The following is a 26,997-nucleotide window of genomic DNA, read 5'->3' on the forward strand; positions in this document are numbered from 1 at the left end:
TAGACATGAAAAGATGGGCGCTTTCAAGTCCAAATCACTGTGGCAACAAACATCGGCAACACACCTTGAAACCGAAAAGAAAGTAGATATATTTCATGGATCAGGTTAACCTATGAAGTATGAAGCAATTAAAAAAAAACCTACAGTAGTTGGCTTGAAGTAGGGTTTGGAGAATATCAACCTAGTGGTGTAAAATCATGGAAATCTGACTGTGAGGTAAGTACCAGGGAGGGAGGGACAGAGTGTGTGACGGTTTAACCTATTTGCTTCTTGGTTCAGTTTTGTGCTATGTACAAGACTCAGTTTACATAATAGTCCAGCACAAAATGGTGGAGTGCAGATGAAGCTGAAATGATGGTGGGGTGGTTTCACTGGTTTGGGTCAACTGAGGTATATATAATCAAACAGCATATAAGCTAATAAGCAAAGGAGAAAGCTTTGGTTTCCCATGCTGTGTTTTCGGGCAGTAGAAAACTCAAAACTCACATGGGTTTTCTGGTGTTTTCTTTCCTCCTTTTTCGAGTGGTGATATGATATTGGGATTGATGGGAGTTCTGGGTTCTCTTCCCTTGGACAAAACTATATCAAATCACCATATGCAATTTTCAAGGTGGGTTATTAATGTCCATCTAGAAATGTCGCTTCTCAAAGGGCTTTGGGGCAAGAGTAGGTCTTCGTGGTATGGAAATTCTTATTTGGTTTTGCGAAATGGGATGGTTTTGGTTTTTACTTCAAAAGAGTGTTTTCTTGAAAATTGACACCTCTACCACTTTCTCCCCACCCAACAAACGAGTTATTAAGCAATCTATTCTCACACGAGTCATTTGACAATCGAATTGAGATTATGACAATCTTTCAGCCAAATCTTTCATTAGAAATAAATGAAGTTTGAGAATATATGAGATCAAATCGAAAGCAGGGTGTGAGAGAGCTGATTAGACCACCGAGACATGATGACCTAACTTGGATCCACTTCATTATTATTTTCCTAGGATAATGAAGAAATAAGAAGTTGATATACGTCATTTGAGAGGTGCATATTTAGAAGGTGCATGAACTAAGTAATAATAATTTGCGTTAATTTTTCTCACTATTCATGATGAACTACTTCTTTAATCTCATATCTTTGTTAGATAGCTTAACTAAACACTTAATAACATGAGTAAAATAAACATCTAATGGAACCTCTTTGGTTTGCACACCTATGTTTTGTAGTTTTTTTAGGGCTAAGAATAAGAGTGAGAATGCTATTGTGATTTGACCTCACAAATCTCTATTATTATAAAACAAATATGGAGTATCATTAAATTACGAATTGATAAATTTACTCTTCTACCATCAATTTCTCACAAAAAATATAAATGTTGTAAAATAAAAAATAAAATAAATATATAAATAAAATTAAAAGATAATTATGAAAAATAGAGTATTAGATTGTGTGAAATTATGATTAAAATCAATTTCTGTGAAAATATTTACGTGTAAACACAAGTAACAATTACTGTTACAGCTTGAAGGGATATTGATTTTACTGTGGGGAGAACGAGATAATGAGTTACGGGGAAGTAGCAAAATACCGCGAGAAGGAGGGAACAGTAACCGACGGCGTAGTTTGACAGATGACAGCGGACGAGACGTAGAATTCACGCGACAAACACGGGGACGTAAATTTGATATTCTGGCCACTCCCCTCACTTCACTCCCTGCCTTGCTTCACGTGACCTCATTGATCCTCTCCTTTTTTTTACTTTTTTTTTTACCATAGAAAAAAAAAAGAGAACAAAATAAAAATAAGGACAAGAAAAGATTGGAATGAAAGACAGCCATCTTTTCGACAGTGCTGTCAAATTTCAATTAGCTTCATCTCAAAACAAAGCTGATCCACTACACACATGGACCTTCCCCTGTGCTGAAATGATTGTTACATCCGAGTGTCCTTGCTCTATAATTTCCTTCAATAATTTCATGTATAATCTCACATGAAATGTACGAGTTTTGGAGCTGATTTTATAATTAAGCATCAAATTTGAAGACAGTATTGCAATATATAGAAGAACCAAATTTGATTAAACATCTACAATATTGAAGCGTTGGGAACTTGAGAGTGAAATAATGTACGCGACAACACAGTATATATCAAAATAATGAAACAATCTATTAATTTGCTCTAAGAAACTTAGTCATCTATTAACTCATCTTTTAACGTTAAAACATTTGTCAGAAGATGTAACATGTGTTGCATTTGAAAAATATTGAGCAGATAGTTAGATTGAAAGAATCTAGTGATCCATTCTCTCGTGAATTTCAATACTATACAACAAAAAAGGATCGAATTGTTAATCAATTGCACAAACTTACAAGTATACAATGTTATGTTATTGGAACAGAGGGTCAAGCGTGACGGGTACGTGCTGCTCACAAGAACGAAACCCAATGCCCGCAGATGTTATTGTATTAACACGACCCGATTACACATGAACACAGCTCAGGACACGTAGATTTTTCACAGGCTCAGTATCTCATTTGGCATAATATGGCATCAACTCGAGGATAACAGTTTCTGCTTTAAACGCATCTTAAACTCTAGCATTGGGCCAGAAAAGCAGTAAACCCTAGTGTTTGCCAGGACTGATCACTTTCCTAACTCATAATGGAAACTTAGCTCTAACAATCCTATTTTTCAAGGGTTTACACAAGAAATTAGTGTGCCAACTATGCGATTTTGTGGGTCTTCCAAAGGATGATCGACTGGTAGTTGTGAAAAATAATTACTAAAGAAGTCTATTATTTAAGCAGAGACCCAATAGCATATGCAAAGAGGTTTAATTTGTAGTGTTATGGTCATGTATGAGACACCGACTAAACTCCCTGAAACAACATGGACCAATGATATTGATCATAATACTACCCCTCAATTGAACAAGTTCTTCATCATGCTGTTTGTTTATATCTTTCGATATTACAACTCCATCCGATTCCTATGTAAAAGAGTTTATACTTGATAGTACAAAGCATCAAGCCTGTACTGTGGAAAGTGGCAAACATCCAGAGATATCCTGGAGATTCAGATGAGAATTCGAAAGAACTAAATGATGATATAAGGACATATATATGGTATGTGAAAAAGTTTGTAGGATCCAAAATGAGTTTCCATGAGTGCGAAAGAGGGTTGATAAGTGATAAAGATCTCTTTGTGGGTGATGGAAATAAATTATCTGCGTCAAGCTTTTGAGGGTATTAGCTGGACTGTATGTACTCAACCAATAATGAAAAATTGCTCGCAGGATTTCCACGTACGTTGAGCTTTTCATTGGCATATCTGATAATGGCTATTTTGGTCTGTATAACTATAACCGCAAATCAAGAGCATTTTGAAGCTCCGGTGCGGAGATGCTAATGAGTGTTTAAAGATTAAAATCTACCTCCAATTCGGGTTGTTCCGAGGTTTCATTTGTGAAAGGCTTTTAATGTAAAGCAGTAAAGGCTCTTACAATCAGGTTGTTTTCTAGGGAATGTCAAATAACATAATGAAGTGATCTGTTAGCAATCCGGCCAGCCTACTGCCGGTTTGGCGGGGCTTCCAATCTATTACAATACTGTAGCTCATATTTAATTTGTTTCATTTTTAATCTCATCGAGTCATTCATATGATCCACTGATTTCTTTTCGTTAGAGCATCTCCCACCATAAGGCAAAATTGATAAGGTATAAGAGATATATGGCTTATCATTTTGGCATATTCCTTAGTATTTTGTATACCTTTGGTTTATGAGTCCCCACCATAAGGTATAAATGGTAAGGTATACATAGAGTTTTGGGTTTGCAACGGCTATTATTTATGTAAGAGGTGACGATGATCTTCTAGAGTACTGAATTCGGTGATTAGTGACTTCTCTTAATATTTATACATTATTTAGTTATTTTACTTTTATGCATCAATGTGCATGTTACTTTTTCTGAGTTTGGATGTCATCTTCAAGATTTTAAACAAACCTTTAATTATCGTAATAAATCATAGTAATTATTATGCATTAAAATAATTTAGCCCTGATCATATTTAATATTAGGCTCATATGAAATAGCTCATTGTGAGGTTCGTGATGGTATAGTCGTTATTTGTAAAAAATATATAAACACGATGTTTATGGAGAAAATTAAAATGTAACTAAAACTAAAAGGGATATAATATGAATATTAAAAATGTAAGGAGGATAAATTAGGAAGAAAATGACAAAATAATAAAATAAGAATCTCATTTACCTTACCAAATGGTATGCTATCTATGGCATTCGACTGTTCACATAAGGGAAAAAAACATTTCGGGAAGTGGGAGATGGCTTATGGTGGGAGGTGATGGTAAGCTATATTGAGGGTTTTACCTTATGGTGGGAGATGGTCTTATGTCTCCGTAAATGTTTAACGAATAAAACAAATTAACCCAGAAAATGGAATACGATTCAGCATTTCAGCAGACGCACTATGCAAAGTTCTTGGCACAAAATGATTTTGAGCAAACGTACGTAGGTAAGTACGTGCAAGACGTGTCCATCAGAGGCTTTTTTTTTTTGGATAATATTGTTGAATTATGGTATGAGATGAGAATATATGATTTGAGAGTTTTGAACTGATATATATTTCTCTTGATAAATTTCAACAGCTAGAAGAAATATGTGTACAACAAGAAAGTAAGAGAAAGCTAACAATTAACAACTCTACCAACTACACTAAACAAATGGTTGGATCAAGATCTAACACAAGCTAGACAATTCTTTTATCTTGAACACCAGAACTTATGGAAAAGAAGAGATATAAAGTTTTTCAGCATATTTGAAATCCATACGACTGAAAGAGGAACAAACAACCATAAATATTATAACTCAGGACGACACCAAATTGATTAAACGACAACCAAACTGTAGCCAACAAAAAAAGGGCTGCACCCCTGCACACATGCCTGCATATATCAATACTCTTTAATACTCCCCCCTCAAACTGGATTGAGAGAAACTCTTGATCCAAGCTTGGACAGTAATTGATCAAATTGAGCAGACGGCAACACCTTTGTGAAAACATCATGATTGATATGAGGAACGAACATAGGCAGTCGACTAAGACCTTGGACTACACTTGATTTATGATAAAATGGCAGTCGACTTCTATGTGTTTAGTCCTTTGTGAAAAACAGGATTAGCAGCGATGTGATCACAATGCAAAGTGATAGGTTGAACACAGTGAACTCCAAGGTCAGTTAGGAGAGTCTTGAGCCAAATCAGCTCACACATAGTGGATGCCATGGCTCAATATTAAGCCTCATCGATGGATGGAGCTACAACCCACTGTTTCTTGCTTTTCCAGGTAACTAAATTGCCTCCTACAAATGTGCAAAAACTTGTAGTAGATTTTTTGTCAATGGTATTGCCAGCTCAATCCAAGTCTGTGTACCCTTCCAAGATGAAATTACCATTTTTCTTCATGAATACACCTCTTGAGACTGAACCTTTGAGGTAGCAAAGAATTCTTTTAACAAGTTGAAGGTGATAAGAATTTGGTGAATGCATGAACTGGCTAACCATGCTAACAACCTAGGTTATGTCCGGACCAGTAATGGTAAGGTAAATCAACTTACCAACAAGTCTTTAAAACACTCTAATATCAAGCAAAAGTTCACCTTTTTCTTCAATGTTCAAGTTGCAGGGCAATGGGGACTTGGCAATGCTACTATGCTTCATGTTAACTTCGTTAAGTAAATCAACTATATACTTCCTTTGATTCAAAAACAAACCTGAAGAAGAGTGATCCATCTCGATTCAAGGGAAATATCTCAACTCCCCGAGATCTTTAATGTAAATGTTGCATGAAGAGACTGCTTGAGAGCTTCAATTTCCTAGTCATTTTCCCCCTGTAATAATTAGGTCATTTACATAAACAAGCACAACAAGTCTATACTTTTCCAGTTCTCACAAACATTGAGGAGTCACCAAAGTTTCTTTTGAAACTAGAGACAAAGAGGACATAACTAAGTTTCGAATACCATGCTCTTGGGGACTGCTTAAGTCCATATATGGCTTTATGTAACTTACAAACCATTGTAGGGAACTTTTCTTGAGCATGACCAGGTGGAAGACACATGTAAACATCCTCCTCAAGATCTCCATGAAGGAAGGCATTTTTGACGTCCATTTGATACAATATCCAGCCATAATTCATTGCCACAGACAAGAGGATCCTCACAGTGTTCTTCTTGGCCATAGGTGCAAAGGTCTCTTTGTAATCAAATCCGAAAGTTTGAGTGAAACCCCTAGCAACAAGCTTGCCTTGTACCTCTCAATAGTACCATTTGAATGGAATTTTATCTTATAGATCCATCTTGCTCCAACAACTCTATGCCCTTCAGGAAGTTGAACCACACTCCAAGTGTTGTTATCATGAAGAGCTTTAAGTTCATCTTGCATAACCTTTCTCCAAATAGGAGATTGATTCGCTTTCTCAAACGGTCAAGGCTCAGAATTATCACACAACATGTTGAGAAACACTGAATGAGATGATGAAACATGATTAAGAGTAGCAACATTACCGAGAGGATGTTTAGGAGTGTAGGCTTCGAAGCCATCCAATCTAACTGAAGCTTTTCTAGTCAGACTAAGATATCTTCTTTCTTATAATTGTGGCTAAGGTTGAGGTCGAACTTGTTCCTCTTGGTGCTCAGACACAACCACTTCTTCTTGTTCCAATTGAACAACTTCAGGAGATTCATGATCACCCTCATTTTGAGGTGGAGAAACATTTTGGTTTTGAACCTGATCAATATGCTCACATGGAGAACTATCTGGAACTATGGTAGTTGTGGATGATTCAAATAGCTCCCCTTAAAGCTCCCCCTTAAAGATCATTGTCAAGTAATTGATAATAAAAATTAGTTTCATCGAACCTCACATCTCTAGATACATATATCTTCCAGTTCAAAGGATCATAACATATATATCCCTTTTGGGATGATGAGTAGCCAAGGAATATGCATTTGATTGCTCTTAGATCAAACTTATCCCTTTGATTTGCTTGACATGAACGTAGTAGGTGCAACCAAAGATATGCAAATGTTCAAGACTAATTTCTCTATTTTTCAACACTTGAAAATGGAGATTCGAACTATAAAACACTGCTAGATAATCTATTGATAAGATATGTAGCACATTGAATTACATAAGACCAAAACCTTTTTGGTACATTAGCTTGCAGCATTAGAGCTCTTGTTTTCTCAAGAAGATCACGGTTCTTCCTCTCTGATAGGTCATTCTGTTGGGGAGTTTCTACACAACTAGTTTGATGAAAAATCCCTTGCTCACTGAGGCAAGTTTGCATACTTTTATGTGTATAGCTCTGATATCATGTTGAATTATGGTATGAGATGAGAAGATAAGATCTGAGAGTTTTGAACTAATTTCTATTTCTCTTGATAAATTTCAACAGCTAGAAGATAAATGTATACAATAAGAAAGTAAGAGAAAGCTAACAACTAACCACTCTACTAACTACACTATACAAATTGTTAAATCAAGATCTAACACAAGCTAGACAGTTCTTTTATCTTGAACACCAGAACTTACGGAAAAGAATAGAGATAAAGCTTTTCAGAAGATCTGAAATTCATACAATTGAAAGAGGAACAAACGACCACAAATATTATAATTGAGGACGACACCAAACTGCGGCCAACAGAAAAAGAGTTGCAGCCCTGCAAGTCAACATTGCACCCCTGCACACATGCCTGCATATATCAATACTCTTCAATAAATATCATCAGAGGCTTCATAGCTATATATCATCACACAATAACGTACGCATCAACGTATACGTTGCCTCACAATACAAATATGAAATATGTAATTATGTGTTGCCATTAAATGCAATTAGGGAACTTAAGATTTATGAGGCTCACAACCATAGTTTTACACTCATGTGCCTGAAAACAAACATTGAAAAACCCAATATAAACCCTAATATTGACCTAGGGCAATCACCACAGTCGGGGACACTCAAAGAACTTGTTTCACAATCCTATTCTTTGTGGAGAGGACAACATACCTTCTCTGGATATGAAAATATGAGTTCTAGGGTTCCAGTTCAGGAATCGAATTGGGCAAATTTGCCTAAGGAGCTTTTATATATTGTACGTCGTGGCTTCGTGTTGTGAAGAAGAATCGAAGCGTTGCCAATAAGCTAAGTCGTCCACCTCCAATGCTCTTGATTGCTAGCGAAAGAAAGGATACATGGTACCTATTCGACATTGTGAATAACAAAGTTCTTGATTTACAGATAAATGTCCCGACGGAAGGAGTTGTTTGTGGGTCTTCTGAAAGATAGCTAATTATTCTGGAGAGAGATTTTTCAGTAACCTTGGTGAACCCATATTTGAGGGCCTCAAGGAGGGAAGATGAACATAACTCAATCATTCACCTTCCTCGTCTTCCCTATTATCCGACTATTGGATATGCTGAACAATGTGAAGCTTTTGTCAACAAGGTTATGCTTATAGACAGTGACAGATCTATGATTGGAATCTAGGGAGGACTTCAAATTTGGTCGAAGACAAAAAATTTTTTTTTAACAATGAACACAAAAGATGGGATTCAACTATACAATGTGCACAAATACAATGTGTTCACCTCATGATTGTCAAAACTGAATCATAAATAAGGTAAACATACTTCAAATTTCAATTCAATGCAATAAGGTAAACACAACTACATAAACAAATCCATATGGAATCAATTAAATTGAAATTGGAATAGGCGAATATGAATCAATCAAATTGAAATTGTAATAGGTGAGTTCGTGAATAACAGTACCTGAAAGATCAAATATGAGAATAATTGAATGAATGACTGAGTGATTGAGTGAAGGTGAAGAACATAAGAAGGCGGATCAACGGGATCACCCATTCACCCTAGCCACAAAAGGACATCTCGCCAATTCGCCATCTTCATGTGTCGCAATTCGCAAAAGAAATGGAGAATGTGCACTCTTCTTTGTCTGTGCGTGCCTTATGTTTTTTTTCTTGGGCTAGTATTAATATAGTATTTTGTTTTTGCTCTAAAAATCTGCATGGGCTCCAGCCCGGGCAAGCCCTGGGCTGAATCTGTCACTGCTTACAGCTGATCCGATATTAGATGCAGAGATTGTGTTGTTGCGATCGCACATGAGAAAATTAGTAGTCTCTTTTACATGGACTACTCGTGATTGTTTCGGCTGTGGAGAAGATGTTCTTTATTTTAGAGATGAACTCTATGTTGTTAATCGTTGGACTAAGCTCATGTCGTTTGATGCTACTACGTTTGCTCCATCCCATTCATATATTATCCATATGTAATGCCGAATGGAACTGAACGCTACAAGACATATATCGTGGAATCAAATGAGAAAAAGTTGATGATGGTAATTAGATATATGATCGAGGAAGCAGGTGGAATACTGGTGACAGAAAAGTTCAGATTACATGAACTCAATATGCATCAGTGGGTTGAGAAAAGAAGTTTAGGTGATGCAGCTCTCTTTGTTGGTAAAATGAATACAATTTCTGTTCTCGCCTCAAGGTATTCAGGAGGTCGATCAGACTGCATATACTTCAATGAAGATAATAATTATCTGGAAGAGGACGACGATGACGATCTTAAAATCACCAGCTCTTATGATGACTTTGGTGTGTATGACATGAAGACAGAGAGCATTTCAAAGCCTTGCTCCAGAAATGCTATGACCTTGGTGGAGATGACCAATCGACCTCCAGTTTGGGTTTTGCGGTTTTGCCAACGTTCCGACTCTGAAAAACCTGGGGTTCTACATGCTTGTAGCTCTTTGAGACTTGCTTTTACCATTTGATTTTTGGGAATGTTTTCATATCCTATGCGATTAATTGATTTAATTCTGCTATAATTACAAAGTTCATTTTTGCATATTTTTCTTTTGACTTGATATTTGGGCAGTGGCTATGCAAAAGAAATTTCTATTTGTAGATACAACGCGAGCAGGCTAAGAGGTCTGGCCAGCATTCTTGTGCTTTTGAATGTAATGCATTATGGCTTCAGTTCCATTATCGGATCAAATCATTCATATGCACCCCGCGTGCAGTTTCTTTTCATTCTTTTTGCAACCCAGAGAAAGAGATGATTTTGACTATATTTGTTGACGCAAGAATTTTGAATAAATATAGTGATTTACAAAATGTATGTACATGAAGAAGGGTCCATCAGAGCTAGCATCTATATCCAAACGATACAGAGGCGTCATACCAGCACCATATAGTAATACTATATCCTGTTTCTGATCAACCCCAAACACTATCTTCACCAGAGTCGCGGATAACTGTAGGCAACATCGATAAGAAAACCGTTGGTGAGATGACTCGAGTAGAGAAATTGAGGGCATCTATTATGATAGTTAACGAACACAAAAGAGAATCTACAATACTTGCCTCTATATTTAACAGTGAGCGTCAAATGAAAAAAGACTTCTCTGTGCATCTGTTGGATTCAACAGCCATCGGCAGAACATCCACGCTGCTGCAACTACTGACAAGAGTGACAACATTGCTAGAAATCCGAAATGTGAAACATCATTGGCAATTATCGCAACTCCCAACATTGCCGACTCTGCCAGACTAGCGACAGCAACTTCTGTTGTCCCAATGATATTTACTTTAGATGGCGGTATCCCAGTTTGAAGAATCTGGGCAGCCACAACATCATACGACATGTGTCCTAACCTTGATAATACCTGCATAGAAAAGTAGAACAATGTTCTTAACTTTGTTGTCACAAACTCACAATAAACCCTCTGAAATAATTTGGGTGATACAGGGGATCCAAACGATTATTTTGGTCATTATGCCTGCATTTCCTCCCTCATTATCTACAATCCCTTTTAGTTCTAGTTGATAAACTGATGCAGGTAACAAAAATAGCTCTCATCTTCATTTAAAATCAAAGTATACACAGAATATAATCAGCCATCTAAGAATCAGATCAAAGGTAAGCGGCATATTTATGAATTCAACATAACATCATTAGTCTTAAGTGCCACTATAACGTCAGCCCTATAATATGTGTTCTTAGCTGCTAATACCCTACTACCATCCACTGCAGATGAGGCCAGTATTCCAGGCTTACATTTGAGTTCTTGTATTTGAGCTTTTGTGTCATAATTTCCAGCTTCATCTATCTACTATAAATAAGAAATAGAAAAGTGATTCTTACTATCAAGCACAAGAAAAGAAGGGGGCTTTGCTGTGAGGGAGATCTACTACAATAAACAGCAACAGCTACGGTGAGAAGTGAAGCCTGAATTATCAACCCAGCTGCTCCAGCCTGGTAAGAGAAAACTCATTCAGAACTAGAGAACATAAAAATGACAAAAGATAATAAGAGATTAAAGATGAGGCAACCTTCAAGATGCCAAGTCGCCTGACCAGGCTAGCCGACACAAATGTTGCTGCGACACCCATAAAGGCACATAGTCCACTGAACCCGCCAATGATAGATGGATTTAGACCTGTGATATGTCGTAAATCGTAATATCTTTAAATTACAACCAGGTTTTTACATAAGCCAAAATATTTAAAAAAAAAACAAAGAAAAGGCTAATGGAAACTTTTATCATCTCTGGAGAGAGAGAGAGAGAGTAAAGATGCTTCACACCAGCATACATGATATCAATACCCCATGATTCTCATTATTGTGCCTTTGAAGTTTGAACAAACAAATGACCGCTCATAAGCCAAACGGAGTGAGTGCACCCAATAACGTGCATGCAATAATCAGTATGGATACCACTCTGATGTTCATGACAAGATTCTGTCTTACCGCTAAATGCTTGTTGAAGAAATCTAGTTTGACTGGCGTTTGACTTTTCTGAAGTCAAGGTCTTTTAATCTTCTCAAAAGAAAAACGAAAATTGGTCTCAAAATTAAAAATAGAAAAAAAAAAGAGTATCACAATACCACTCTGTGTTAGATATGCTGTCATCAAACTGCCTGGAGTTAGTACAACATTGAAATAAAGCAGGACATAGGCTAGGCTTGCAGGAAGAACTGGCTGCTGTAAATATTCCTTCCATCCAAGTTTAATAGCTTCGACACCTTTATCCACTGATAAAAACAAAGCAGTCAGTACATTATAATTATAATTATAATAATAATTATTATTATTATTAACAACATCATACTGTATTCAGCTATATAAATACAGGTTCAAGTTTACCTATATTAGTAATATCCAGAAGAGGTCCTTCGGTAAATGTCCTACAACAGGTTTGTGAACACTTGGGGCGATCAAGAACCCCGCTAGAAAGTTTGTTGGTTAAACACGTGAGAACAACCTGAGAATTAGAAACTTACAATTAATATGATAAAGACAGTTATCCAATCAAAAAAGTCAACAAGAGAAAAGACAAGAAAATTACTGCAAATGGCAACGACCACACCATCAAACCTGTGGCAAACTTCAAGCATGTCACAGGGTCATACTTCGAGATAAGAATACCAAATAGAGATGCCCCAGCTATCTGTATAATATGAACATATGCTCAAGATTCACATAAATGATCCCAAATCATGAAAATAATTTTATGCATCTCCTGGATTTTGACGTAAAACAAGCCAAATTTAATTTAAGGACGGTTTGCAAATAAATTTTGAAGATAAAGTCAGATATTACTCAACGATTATAAGATTGGCAAATACCTCACAGAGTAGATCAATTCGACTAAGAATGGCATTTGCTTGTGCTAATGCAATAGGCCTGTTTACTCCAGCCAACTGTTTACAAAGGAATCCTTGATTAAAATGAAGACTTGAAAGATAAAAGTTTGTACATCTTAAATGAAGCAAGGAAAGGTAAAAATAGCAGTACCTGCACAACCCAATCACGCTCGGCAGCAACTCCTAGTGCCACACCAGATAGCCTCTCTACAGCTCCACTTAATACAAGTACAAAGAACCAGGGGCGACAAAGGAGGGACGATGCAGAAGATGGAACTGAATGAGCACGAATTATCATTGCTGCAGATAATAACTGTGCAGCTGCCTAAGAGAGAAAGGGTAAAAATACAAAACTTCACGAAAACCGTTCAACATACATCTGAGGCACAATGTAAGCTAAGCTGGTACCTGGATAATATTAAGACAGTTATACGCAGGCACTCTGGGGAAATGATCCATTAATGTACCCACTATAGGACCTCCAGCAATTATTGCAAGCTGTTTAAAATGAAATTGAGCTAAGTAAGAAAGATTATATTTAACTCTTTAGGCCCTTTAAACTATACTAATGCAAATAGCAACCTTACTAACAAAACCCATGAGGGCCACTGGCAACAGGCTTGGATATATCAATGCAATAGCAGAGGGCCAAGCGAAATTCCAAAATTGTTCCACCAAATTTCCAGCAAGACAACTAGCATACAAAGCTGAGAAAGTGCATCATTTAGGTCAGAAACACCTCGAGGATTCATATTATTTATGAACTATTCTATTCAAATGATGCATAGCTTTACAAACCACAATTCTTTTATGTTTATTTGGGGTACATGGATCTTTACCATATAATCCCATTGGATGGGCCGGCGTAGCTGCAAGGGTATGCTGCTCCTCTTTTGACAAAACCTAAATGAAAACAATGGCAAGATAAGTCCACAAAAGACATAAAACTAATGAAATGTTAATAAAGCTAATCAAATAACAAAAGAAAATTGTGTAACTTACAGGCAGTGTTATCAAGAGATTGTCTACATAAGTGTCTCCAGTCAGTATACTCAAAGGTTCAGTCTCCAGGATATTAGATGTAAGATGAACAATTGGGACCGGACACTCCGGCCCTACAGCCGATGATTCCTCCTGGGTCTCATTTTCAATTACCACATGGTTGCAGTGTACATCAGTGTTGGTTATTGAACATCTGGGATTTATGCCCTCAAATCTGTTCTCAAGAAAAGAGGTCGATTATCAGATCTCCATATCTATGAAGTGATCATTGATCAATGGTGTTCTAGATATCTTATCATTTACTTTCCTGTAACTATTTACTGAGGAATTCAGGCTTCTTATTGCTTCAAGTCTTCAAACTCACAGATACAGCAAAGAAAAACTTGGTTTTTGCAGTGTCATCTATCCTCACTCTAATCAACTAAAACAATTTTAGTCAACTAGTTTTATCTTTACACGTACCATACCAAAAATACATAGCCGATTCTCTACAATGTAGCACAAACACACAATACAATCTTAACAAAGACTTAAACTTTATATGAAAATTAAGAGCATTAGACTCAGTAAATCACCAATGAAAAGCCTGAACAATTCATTTTCCAAAACTTTGAGAGCCTACCTATGAGAACCAACAGAAACATGGTTCAAATTCAACCACTGGCGAGAAGCAATGCGATGCCGAAATCTAGAGGAATTGAGACTGAGGGAACACTGAGAGAGATTGACCATAGAACCAAAAGCCAAAGCCATTGCCTTTTTTGCTTCAACCTCCAAAACTTGAAACACCAATTGAGCTCTTGCTCACTCATGCAGCCTCCAAAACTAAGCTCTACCCTTTTCTTCACCTCAACTCACACACAAAGAGTACCTCTCAAAACCTAAATAAATAAAAAACTTAAAGCTCTAATTTTTTTGGGGGGTTTAGTTTCTAAAGAGAATGATTTGGGAGAGATAAATCAGAAGCTTTTTGAAGTTTTGTGTTTGCTTCACAGAATTGCAACCAATCCTAAATGGGTGCCTCTCAACATCCATGAACAAACTAGAACTCAAACTCAAAGTTGGGTTCTTTAGGAGGGTGTTGTGTTTGTGAGTTTAAGGTTCGGTTTCAATGGCCTTATCCATGCCTCACTGTGTTTTCCGACTCCGCCGCTCAGCGGACAGTTCAAAGAGGATGATGTAATACTTGAGCTTGATCGTGTGGCCATAAGGGCATCAGAGTCGTGTGGGACATAGATTGGATACGTGGTCATTTTGACACGTGTACAATTTCCATCTGCTTTTTCAACAGTTTGAACTTTGAAGGAGTGTTCCAAGGAAGATGAAGCATTTGGAATTTGGATTAGATTGTGGTGAAGAAATAGGAGTGTTCCGAAGAAGATAGTCCACAGAAAGAGATGACTGGTTTTGCCAACCCAAAACTCCTTTCTTTTATCTGTTAGCTTCCAATTTGCATCAAATCTTCAATAATGGAAGTAAAATGTGTGCGTGGTGCACATTTGCACGATAATAGTCTCATGTGGTCATGAGTCATGATATGTTAGCAAATTGCACTAAATGAAGAGGCAATAATGATTTCCCAAAATAACGTATGGTTTGTCTCGAGAGGCTTTAGAATAGGACTGGGACCGGTACGGTTCGGTACGGGATTCGGCCGATACCGATACCGATAATTTATTCGGTTTCAATTTCGGTTCGGTATCGTAAATTTGAAACTTAATACCGAACCGAACTCGTACATATCGATTCGGGATGGGTTCGGTTCGGTAAAATTGTACATTTTTGCATGCATTTATATCTATTTATAACTATTAGCTAATGTAAATTAACATTCTAAGTCTTTAAAAATACAATGTAGACCTAAAAAACTAAAAACAATATTAAAAATACATATATTTAATATATTTTATACATTCGGTACGAATTATACATATACCGAACCGTACTATTTATAAAATTTCAGTATTAGGTTCGGTACGGGATGAAGACATTTTACCGATTCGTCCCGACCCGTTGATATTTGATACGGGACGGTCGGTTTTGATACCATTTTTTCGGTATCAATTCTCACCCCTACTTTAGAAGATCAAACAGAGGAGAACATGAGGCTTTTATAGAACGATTCCTAGAAGTCCTAGAACCATGGAGTTCTTTGTTTACGCATAACTTTACACAGAAAAAAGCGAGTATGTATGATATTATCATGAGCCAAAAAATTAAAAAAAGTAAATGTTCCTGCCCGGGATCGAACCGGAGACCTTTTGCGTGTAAAGCAAACGTGATAACCACTACACCACAGAAACTTGATTGCTATTATTGTCACCCGTGTATTACTTAATCCATTGTTTCGTAGACGGTAGACCACAATTTAGCAACAAAATATGATCATCCCAGGACTATTTATTGTAGACGGACTAACATTACCCTGAATTATATCACATTATTTGATTTATATATGCGTTGCCTTTAAATATAAAAACCAGCAAAAGTAAACTAAAGAATCACATATTCATTGAGTAAATCTGAAAGAAAATGGTTATATGACATTAAATAGTTGAAAATTTTACCTTACTTTCTCTTTAGTATATTGTAAGTGTGTCACTTTATAGCGTTTGAATTTTGAACCGAGGCATTCGATCGATTAAGCATATTACATTATTACCACACTAATTTTATCATCGAATTCTTATCGGAAATAAAGGACGATTTTTTATACCATATGGAAAGTGTTCTTAAGAAGGTGTTGTAAGGAAGTAAATCAAGTGTGTAGCTAGTAAATTAAGTACACTGATGAAGCTAACGAAAACACTCTAAATAGTAAAAACTAAATACAAATAAAGACGTGCTACACAAGACCTCATGTCTTTAATTTTGCTCAAACAAGGCTTTATTTGGGTTGTTTTTCCATCCATCCATCTTTGTTTATAAAAGAACCTGCATTACTGAAATAGGACACTTCCTCAGCTGATAGCTGCTTCTTCTCCCATGGTACCCGATAGGATATGTCTGCCCCAGGTCCTTTGCAATCCACCTCCGAGAACGCAGTCAAATCGCTGTTTAACAATGCCGAAAATGAATCAGAAAAACTGAAGTGTGATACATAACCATAAACGGTACTGTTTGTCACTAAGAAATAACCAGAGAAAAGATATTAAACTCACTATTTGCCATTGTTCCATGGTGCTTCCCAACCCAGTGGATCTATGATATCTTCCATATATGTTCGAACGAACAACACTCTAGCGTAAGGCCTGTACGCTCTTCCCAGCTTTGTAGGACGACCTGATCCAGATATATAACAATCCTTGAACACGAAACCATCAGGTTTGTTTTCGCCATCACGACCCTGCGCCGTGATCGAGCCGGAACCAAGTGAATCTATGTGACATTTCTGCAAAGAGTTTGAAGGAATGTATGTAACAATTCATGTGAGACTTTTTAAAATTAAATAGCAAAAACAGAAAGAATGAAAAAGGGGGAAGGGAGTTCAAACCTCATAAATGGACTGGCCAAAGCCCCAAATGAAGTCTACAAGTCCTTGAATATAGCAATCATAAAAGTAGTGACGACCTTCGATATCCCCCAGTGTATCTTGCAAGCTGAGGAAGCTACACCGATAAAAGCTCGCTTTATCTCCATGTATTGAAACTGCTGGTGCTTGTGTCATTTTCCTTCCATGGCCGTTCTTTGGTGGAGGAACACGATTATATGTGTTCTATTATTACCGGAAAAAGCAAGAAAAATAAAATTAATAAACTGTACTGTAGTAATAATGAAGTTTATGTGAATTTACGATTTTTTTTTTTGAGAAAAAAGATGTCATGTGAATTTACGACTTGAAGATCGTATCTATTTCTAACATACCTTGAATACTATATTTTTTGCCACAAAATTATCTGCATGTAAAGTAAATGTAGGACTCTTTTCAACGTCTCCACCATATAAACCAGATTCAATTACAGTAAAGTGATCATTAGGGTCTCCTTCAAGAATAATATATGGTTTTTCTCGAGGGATCTCAATCTGTTCCCTGCAGAGAATAATCATATCGGACGTTGAATTAACTTTTAGATAGTATATATTAGAAGTAATTTGATATAGTATATTAGTATTTACTTACACGTAGGTTCCGGATTTGATGTAGATGCGAGTCCATACACTGTTATTTGATGGTATAGAATCAAGGGCTTGTTGTACCGAGGCAAAGTCACCTCGGCCAAGCTTATCAACTGTAATGGTTCTTGGAACAACTTGTTGAACATCATAATTGTTTGGATAAGGGCGAGCCTCCGATGCACCAGAAAAGAAGAAGAGCGCCAACGTTACTGTTATAAACGACCGCAAAATATTGCTGCAAAACTTCATGACTGCTGCTGTTAATTATATCATTAGTTAACTAGCTTCGGGCAAGATGAGCGAGTTGTCGAACAATTGTTGTTAATAGCAGACTCTACTTGTATAATGACTTGAATTGAATGAAACCTTCTTTATATAGGCTTTACATTAGCTTTTGCAACCCACGTACACCTTGTGAGATAAGGAAATTAAAGAACAATTGTGAGATAATGAAAGAACTTTCCTTAGTTCTCTGAAAGGAAGAAAGTTCTTCATCTTGTTGGAATAGGAATTGAAGACCTTTCCTAATTATTAAGGGAATACGTACTCCCATCCAAGTCTTAGTTCCCAACAGAAACTCAAGAAATCAAGACGACAAGGAGATCGTGAAAACTTCCATATATGACCATACCTGATTTACCAAGGTAAGTACATTCCTTGTTTGATTATTCCATAAGAATTTTTTATTGAACTAAATAGAATCGTAAGTTGATGTGTACTTCGAAATACATCCAGACATCCAATGACGACTAGCTCATGCATAAAGAATCGATACACAAAAGATAGAGCTATTACACTACTGTGATTAGTCAAAACTCAAAAGGAATGTGATCCCCTTATGCTCTCTTGGGTACTAATACATCGATCGGTTATTATTTCAACCTCAATCTCGCGATTATAATCCTAAAACCCAAGAGATTTTATGGAAAATGTAGTTGATATATTATATTTATAAAGAAAATCAGATGTCTAATAAATACTGTAAAGAATTCTGAATATCGAATTTTGTACAAAAAAAAACCTAATATAATTTTGAGATGTATCAATACTTTAGACGTTGATCTCAACGTAAGCGTAAACATAAGTGGATTTATTATGCTTATATGTTTCTTTTGCACTCAATAGTGACTTAGTGGACTAATTAGTCACCACAATTTGATCTTTTATCAAATATTAAAGATCTGATTTGGTGATGCTCCAAGATGCCAAGAAGTGAAGAAGGCAAGAACTCGAGAGCAGCTGTCCACAGTAAAACTAAGTTCATAAATCCCAATGCAGACACGTGTAAGACTAAAGTTTACACTGCAGATTCCCATTTAGAGTTTGGCCTTCAGATCAAGGGACTGGAATCATTTGGAGTGAGCAGCACAGCCATCCAATAATTAAGCACACCTAGCTTCTAAAAAACTGATTTTTTTCATGAAAATAAGTTGGTGAAAAGTAAAATAGTTAAGTATTTTGTAAACTAACTTTTTTTTAGTACTGACAATAGTAAAAGTTGTAATACCCGAAAATTCATATCAAATTTCTAATGAGTTCCCGGATATTATTAAGTTTATCATTGTCCAATTTTATTAGACGAGGATGAAAACGAAAGGGTTCGAAATATTAATTATTCGGAAACGTTCAATTTAACGAGTCTAAGAGTTGACTTTTGACTCATTGGGTTTCTTAGAAAACTTCTTTCAAGAAAGTCGTAGAGCTCATCGATACGAATTCGTAGACACATGACACGCCTAAATCGGAGTTCGTATGAAGAAGTTACGAATCAAAAAGTATTTGGACATTTTTGGAAAATAGTATAAATAGGGGAATTAAAGAGAAAAATGGAGAAAAATCAGAAATTTTGGATCGGTACTGTTAATGGATACTGTTCATACCCGAAAATCTAAGATTTTTCTCTCTTCGAGTGGCTGACTTTGGGCCGTCGGATTTCTGCCGTCCGGCCACCATAGAGCGGTGCACCGGTCACGTTTGAAAGGTTGCTGCATCCCCTGTCGATTGGTGGTAGCGCCACCCGCCATCTCGCCGTCGTTTAGGAGCGGTGAAGCCCGGAAGTTCTCCCGAAAAAGCATATTTCGCCGAACTTCAACTCGTCGGATCTCCCTCCTCCGGCAACCAATCGGTACGATTCTTGTCTCATTTTGAAGGTCTCCTTCCATACTACAAACCCTCCAAAATATTTAACTCCAATCGTTGTGTGCTAGGAGAATCGAAGAAAAGAAATTCTAGGTTTTTAAATTGGGGCTTTTCGGTTCTAGTTAAATTGAAGTGTTTAGGCTCAGAATTAGACTTTGTGGTGAACTAGGAAGTTGTTAGGAATGTCATTTAGATTGTGGTGGTGAAATTTGGTGGTCATTGGTGACGGTCGGTGAACAGTGGCGCCGCATGAATAGTAATATGAACAGTGTTTTGTGAACAATGTTGGTAAACAAGCAAATGTGGACAGTGTTTTAGTAAAACAGTAACTATGAATAGTATTTTAGTAAAACAGTACATTGGAACAGTAATTAGTAAAACAATAAATATGAATAGTGTTTTGTGAACAATATTTTATGAACAGTATTTAGCTGAACTGAAATCGTCACCTGATATTTTACATATCATTTTCTAAGCATTTTATCATGTTATTAGGTGACTGACGAAACGAGTGAGGAAATTACTTTCAGTGTCGTGGAAGTTGTATGCAGGAAAGAAGGTGAGTAAAATCTCATAGTGACGAATCTACCTTTGCGGAGATTCATGATTGCGCTAAATTTAAAAGAATGAACTATGATATGTATATGATATAGTGGATTGTGTATGTGTATAATTGGTAAAATAGGTACATATATATGGTTTGCTATATTATATACTGTCGTAATTTCCGTTTGGGAACGAGTTCATTATAGCGTTGATATTTATTTATTTATTTGAGCATGTCAATTTGATTTGTACAGTATCATGTGATAATTGGTTGTACGTGGTTTTAACTTGAGTTATGTTAAAACGTTTTTTTTGTGGTCTGTGGACCTGTTTTTGGACTTGTTTTTCTGTCTTCGGACATGTTGGCATGTCGGAAGCTAGCCTTAGCCGGGCGAAAGTTACTATACAGTTAGAGTTATAGTATGTCTCCCGGGGTACTAACATGAGGGGTAACAGAGATGTAACAGCGCTTATGAGTACCCATATTTTGGACATTGGGTAGCGAGAGGTTGCCCAATGTCGGGCGGCGTACTAACATGAGGGGTAACAGAGGTGTACCAGCGCTCATGAGTATCCGTATTATAAATGTATTTGGGTAAACAAAGGGGTTGCCCGATTTCTCATGAGCACTTATTTTTTCAGATATTATTGGACGGCCCATCTGGTTGTAATCTTGACTCCTATATAAAGGGGATTATCAATGAGATGAGGAGATCATTCCATTTTCCCTACAACACGTTATCAGCACGTTACTTTACCTTTGAGTTTCAAGCAAAAGATGTAGAACCTAGAAAAATTTTGTCGAAAAATGGCAGAAGAAGACAAAAAGGCAGAAATCGTTTTTTGTCTAAGGGCACCCAGAAATTCGATCTGGGCACCCATCCTCTCCGACTTGCCATTTCTCCGGCAACTCTAGAGGCTCTGCTCTCCGGACGCGCTGCCCGGCGTCATCAAACCAGCGCATCTCAGCGCCGCCTCCGTTCGATGATACCGAGGTCTTGCTCCGACTAGAACCTCGTCGTCGTTCCAACGATGCCACAGCAAGCCCCCATGGCCGCCAATTCTCGATCTTGATCTCGACAAGGCATCAATGATTCTCACCGGCGACGCTGCAACACCGACGTCACCAAGCGGCGATGGTTGTCCAAACCCAGAACAAAGCAGATCTAGCGACGATCTAGCCTCGCTGACGCCTTGAAGCAACCAGACGTCATCTCTTCTCCCGATAATTGCCAGCGCCGCAGCCCCGACGTACTTGACCAGACTCGATGTTCGTGTCAACTCGATGACGGCCCAGCGCTGCATGACGATATTCGAGTCTCGATCAAGTTTTTCCAACCGAGCCCGCTCATTCGGAGCATCCAACGCCGTGCTCGACCCAGATCGGCGAGATCGACTGCGACCCGACGATCCCGTGACTCGGATCAGTTCGGGCCCCGATCCGGCCTAGACCCGACCCATGGAGAAAAGAGGTTTTACCACTGGTAAATTCAAAACTTACCTAAGTAGTAAAAAGTTAAAGGTAATTATTTTGTTACTTTTACAACTCAGTGAATTATATTTACTATTCACTGTTACCGATCTCAATTTAACAACTACTAAGTAAATAGTAAATGTGCAATCCACTTTACCTTTTATATATTATTTATTACCTTCATTGAATACGGTAAATTAAATGAGGTTAAATCACATATATATGATTAAAGTGACTAATCATGTAAATATTGTTGTTTTTGCATGTGATTTATTCATAACCATGTGACGAGCAACGTGGAATTATGAGATCGAGACTCATTTGATATGCAATTTATTTGGCAAACTTACAAGTAAGATCTAAATTAGTGTTGCCGCTTTTATTAAATTTCATTCATATAAATGAAATTATGTATGTTACGTGAGTAAAGTAGTCTCTGAATATCGTGACATGTTATATGTTATGCAGATTTAAGTTTATTTTTAACTGCTTAGCATGTAATTGCATCGTAATGTTATGATTTACGTTTTACGCATTATAGTTATACATGGTTTTTGGCACGAGTACAATAATTGCCTTAGCCTTGTGTATTATGTAACCATTTTACATGCTATGCTTATTATTAAAATTTAATTACTTAGCATGTCATTAAATCATGATGCTATGATTTAAATTTTTAAGCATTATATATTTATACATGGTCATTGACATGTATCATGAATACGATAATTGCCTAAGTTTTGTAAATTACATAACCATGTTAAATGATATGCTCTATTCGTTGCATATGCTATGTTTATATAATTTTTATAATTATGTTATTTAGCATATTATATGAGCATTGCCATGATAACGAAATTTCATGAGAATTTTATAATTCAAAAACAAAGAGAGGACAAACATATTCTTGTGATAAAGTATTTTCATGAAGTATCGAAAAATACGACCATTTCAATTCTTGGTCTTGCAATCCGATTTGTATTTCTTAGAAATTAATTAAATTGTATATATTTACTGTGATAAAGCAACTTTATACAGCTCCAAAGTGGTCATAATGTATTTTGGTATGTTTAATTTTCGTGTAAGTCTATTTAGACTTTTCGACTGCGAAACTTATAAGTCTCATACTCTATTTACAGTTGGTTAAACCAACACAACATATATTGGACTCTAAAGAATTTGAGTACCGACCTTCCCTACAAGCCAACCAAGGCTCTACCATGATCGAATTATGCAAACATGTTTCCCTGCACGTAATTTGGAAGCATATTTAAAATCTTGAATGACAAAAAAATGTCTCTCACGACAACGAAATGTATTTTAGAAAGAAAAAAAAGAGAACAATTCTCAGAACGAACTATGGATAATAATGAAGAAATAACCTTAAAGCAAATGACAAATATTATAAACATGTAGATTCATACAAACCGATCCATGGCAATTATAACAATGTACCGTTTAAAAAAAATGCATAGGGGATATGATATGAGCAATGGAATGCCCTCTTACAAAAAGAGTATAGAATAATGAGAGTACGACAATTTGAAAAAGTATATTCAATATCAAACTACGAGGAGAAATCTCCTCAATTTTAAGAGCGACATAAATCTATGTCAATTCAAAATGTTTCAGACTTCGATTACAGTCTGTCACTAATTTTCCAAGATATAATTGTAGGCTATTATATATGCCTAAACTTTCGGCATTGAAGTGTTTTTGGATTGGACAAGACCTTAATGCAATCGTTGACATACAACCAAGGTTATGAATTTTCTCAATGAATTGAGAATATTCGAATATTAATATACATTATTCGATTTTTAATATTTGACTTTGCGAAGTACCGCATAAAGTAAAGCAACTTCACTAAAATATTAGTATGATATGAATAACTGAATGCAAAGAAATGCATCATGCGATCCCCACAGTAGTAGTACTGAAGAATAATCATACTATATCCGTGGATATAAATAATAATATTAATAATGATCCATAATATATAATCATTCGGGATTCAAAATATACATGCATTATGATATGGAGATATCGTTTTACGATTCTATCAAATTACTCTAAAGAATTTGGGTTTATATTCCATTTTCATGTTTTACATATATACTTCATTGGCACTTTATGTAACAAGGGTCAACATGAGATAATCGAACCCTCATACGTTTTAAATATTTATGTCAACGACTTTTTCATGTAAAATGAATAAGTGAGATTACAGTCTACTTCTTTTGCACTATCTCTAATGAATGTGGATTTAACCGAGTATTAGAGAAGTTCATATGTCTATTTAGCGCATAATGGTGAAGCCAACTAATGTGAATAAATGTTCTCATTGGAGACGAGCATCCAGATAGTCCGATATATTGCAACTTTGACAAGCGATCTTTTTTTCCGCTAGATATGTGGAATATCACTTTGATGAGACAGTCTTCCCGTCGTTAGGGGGAGATAAGAACAAAGAATGTTCAAGTGGAACGACATGAATTATCGTTCTTTGTCCCCACTGTGTCTCATCTTGATCCTCATTATTGCACAAAGTGATGAGATCACAGATATTAGCTGCAAATAAGCTTGCAAGGTTCAAGGTCCTAAAAAGAGGACATGACGCCATTCAAAAAGAATTGGGCATTGCGTTGTCACCATAGATAGTGGCATGTTGACACCATAAAGTGGCATAAATGGTGTCATAGGCCGTGGCTCTCCAAGGAAGAGGGGGAGATCACCTTATGTTCGATATATACTCGATTAAAGGAAGAAAGCGAGTTTGGCACAATTGGATCCATTGATCCATAATCTCAAATCTGCCTCATAAGAATTCCTGGATTTTAGTTATCACTGGGGGACGCCTCAAATGTTAGAACAAATCCTTGAATATATAGAGATCTCTACCAAATACAAACCACATGAGTATGTAGGATATTGAGTCTTCATATCGAACTATACTTCGTTGAGAAATAACAACGTAGTAATTTTGGCCCAATGGAAAGAAACGATCCAGCATGAACTAAAGTTCACTAACAAAGAGATAGGTATTTGGGCAGGTGAAGCCGACACCGCAAGTGTAAACCCTATCATATATTTTTGTTAGGATGCGTATGAGAATTAAGAATATAGACTCACCTTATGGCGCAAGGTCTCTCACAAACGCACTGGAATCGACTACGAGGAAATATTCTTTTGTAATGGACCATAAAGAGATATTCTCATAATGGAAGTCATTGCACTTCACTACCTTATCAGTTTGGTAATTTCCGAAAAAATGACAAATGCAGCTTATGAATGGTGAAATAACGTATCTCTATGGGGATCAAATTTAATAGATATACATGAAAGTCATAGAACAGACTTTATCCATCTAAGAAATGGTTCTAGATCACGTAGCGTTACAAAAGGAATTGAAACGTTCACGAAGTAAAATACTTGATTATGAATAGGGATCAGATGTGTTATGTCATTGCGTATTCAATATGGATTTGCAGAGTCTTTTGATGAACTAAAAAGATGTCGCCATTACAAATCCTAAGTTAAGAATGAAAAAGATCATTGGGAAGACATAGTCTCAAAATGGATTTTGAGGACTGTAATATTGATGATTAACCATCAATCAGCTTTTAAGCACTCTAAATGTTAAAAGTGAGGCTTTCATAGCTCCCATGATCAGTCGAAGTCTTTAAAGATAGATCCGTTTTTCGTCTAATTGAAAGATGACGAAAAAGTGTTGGGAAATGAGATTCCCTATACAAGTGCAAAGACGCATTATTGCAAAGACGCATTATTGCACTTCACACAATATACTTGACTCGACCTCTCATTCGTTGTATAGATTAGCGCTCACGCAACAACAATACCTAAAGGTTTATGTTTATAGTCTCTATAAAGAAAAAAGAAAACGACATTATTAGAATGAATTATATTCATGTCGTTACACATTTGGCGTAAAGAAATACGTACCAAATAAGATGCATCATTAAATATGCAAAAGTTATCAAAACTCTCATGATTAATGTAAAGATCAGGGGGAGGTGCAGACATCAGGGGGAATCTAGCACATATATGTTAATTTTAAATGTAATAGGTGCGTTGTGCTCTTTTCTCCTTCAACCAAGGTTTTATTTTCTCTCATTGGGTTTTGTTACTTGGCAAGGTTTTTAATGAGGCAACATCTTATGCACCATTATATTTTTAAACTTGGCACAAGGAGGAGTGTTGAAGGAAAAACACCATTAGTGTGTCTTGATTAATGCAAATAAAGAAATAAGTTAATGACGTTTATGATCAACGGATGTAACGGATCAATCACCATTATGTAGCCTTAATTACCATTATAATTACCATTTATTTCTATTGTAATCTTGACCCCTATATAAAGGGGATTATCAATGAGATGAGAAGATCATTCCATTTTTCCTACAATATATTACTTTTTTTAGTATGAAAAAAAAAGAAATAGTCTAAAATTATTAATTTTCTGATTATTAGTAAAAAAAAATTTGTAACCATTTTATTTTACATTCTTTAAAAAAGAGGAAAGTTGTGAAAAAAAATTCAACTAAAACTAATACTAACCTAATAATTCTGCAAAAAAAAAACTATAGAAGAAGAAATTAAGGAAGAAGACATGAGACAAGTAAAAACAAACGTGCTGCGTACGAGAGTCGAATGCCTACAAAGCATTTAATATTGCAATAGGTATCTATCTGGGTGTTCAGTTTCTAATAAGATGGGTTATGTTTATGAATTGGAATAGTTTGCTTGATTGGGGTATGACTCTTTGATTGTGGATTGGGTTTTGGTTAGGAGGAGTTTGCGTTTGATAGGATTTGTGCTTGTGGTCATTTTGTTAATTCAACATCATCAATTAATCAAGCAAATACTTGGTAAGCTTCAAAGGAAGCCTTCGAAGTCAGCTGGCAATCGTGAATTCGGAGGGTGCAAATTTCAGTCTTCTTATATACGA

General features: G+C 36.3%; 2 protein-coding genes and 1 non-coding gene across 3 annotated transcripts; all 3 read right to left on the bottom strand.

Moving 5' to 3' along the window:
- Positions 1-10,155: 10,155 nt before the first annotated feature.
- On the bottom strand, positions 10,156-14,943 carry LOC126798260 (solute carrier family 40 member 3, chloroplastic). Its single transcript, XM_050525175.1, has 14 exons — positions 14,376-14,943; positions 13,754-13,967; positions 13,591-13,654; positions 13,334-13,458; positions 13,160-13,249; positions 12,903-13,076; positions 12,734-12,808; positions 12,454-12,555; positions 12,252-12,369; positions 11,993-12,139; positions 11,438-11,544; positions 11,250-11,360; positions 10,469-10,770; positions 10,156-10,359 (listed from the first exon to the last, which is right to left on the bottom strand). The coding sequence occupies exons 1-13, from the start codon at positions 14,504-14,506 to the stop codon at positions 10,477-10,479; spliced, it is 1,752 nt and encodes a 583-aa protein (XP_050381132.1). The 5' UTR covers positions 14,507-14,943; the 3' UTR covers positions 10,156-10,359; positions 10,469-10,476.
- A 1,040-nt stretch (positions 14,944-15,983) lies between these two features.
- On the bottom strand, positions 15,984-16,056 carry TRNAV-UAC (transfer RNA valine (anticodon UAC)). Its single transcript has one exon. It is a non-coding gene; the product is annotated as a tRNA-Val (tRNA).
- A 584-nt stretch (positions 16,057-16,640) lies between these two features.
- On the bottom strand, positions 16,641-18,118 carry LOC126800975 (probable pectinesterase 55). The gene is made up of 5 exons (XM_050528409.1): positions 17,874-18,118; positions 17,618-17,783; positions 17,247-17,468; positions 16,915-17,144; positions 16,641-16,806 (listed from the first exon to the last, which is right to left on the bottom strand). Exons 1-5 carry the CDS (start codon positions 18,116-18,118, stop codon positions 16,641-16,643), a joined length of 1,029 nt encoding a protein of 342 aa, XP_050384366.1.
- Between the last annotated feature and the right edge of the window lie 8,879 nt (positions 18,119-26,997).

The sequence above is a fragment of the Argentina anserina genome, chromosome 6, assembly GCF_933775445.1.
Source record: "Argentina anserina chromosome 6, drPotAnse1.1, whole genome shotgun sequence".
Classification (NCBI taxonomy): Eukaryota; Viridiplantae; Streptophyta; class Magnoliopsida; order Rosales; family Rosaceae; genus Argentina; species Argentina anserina.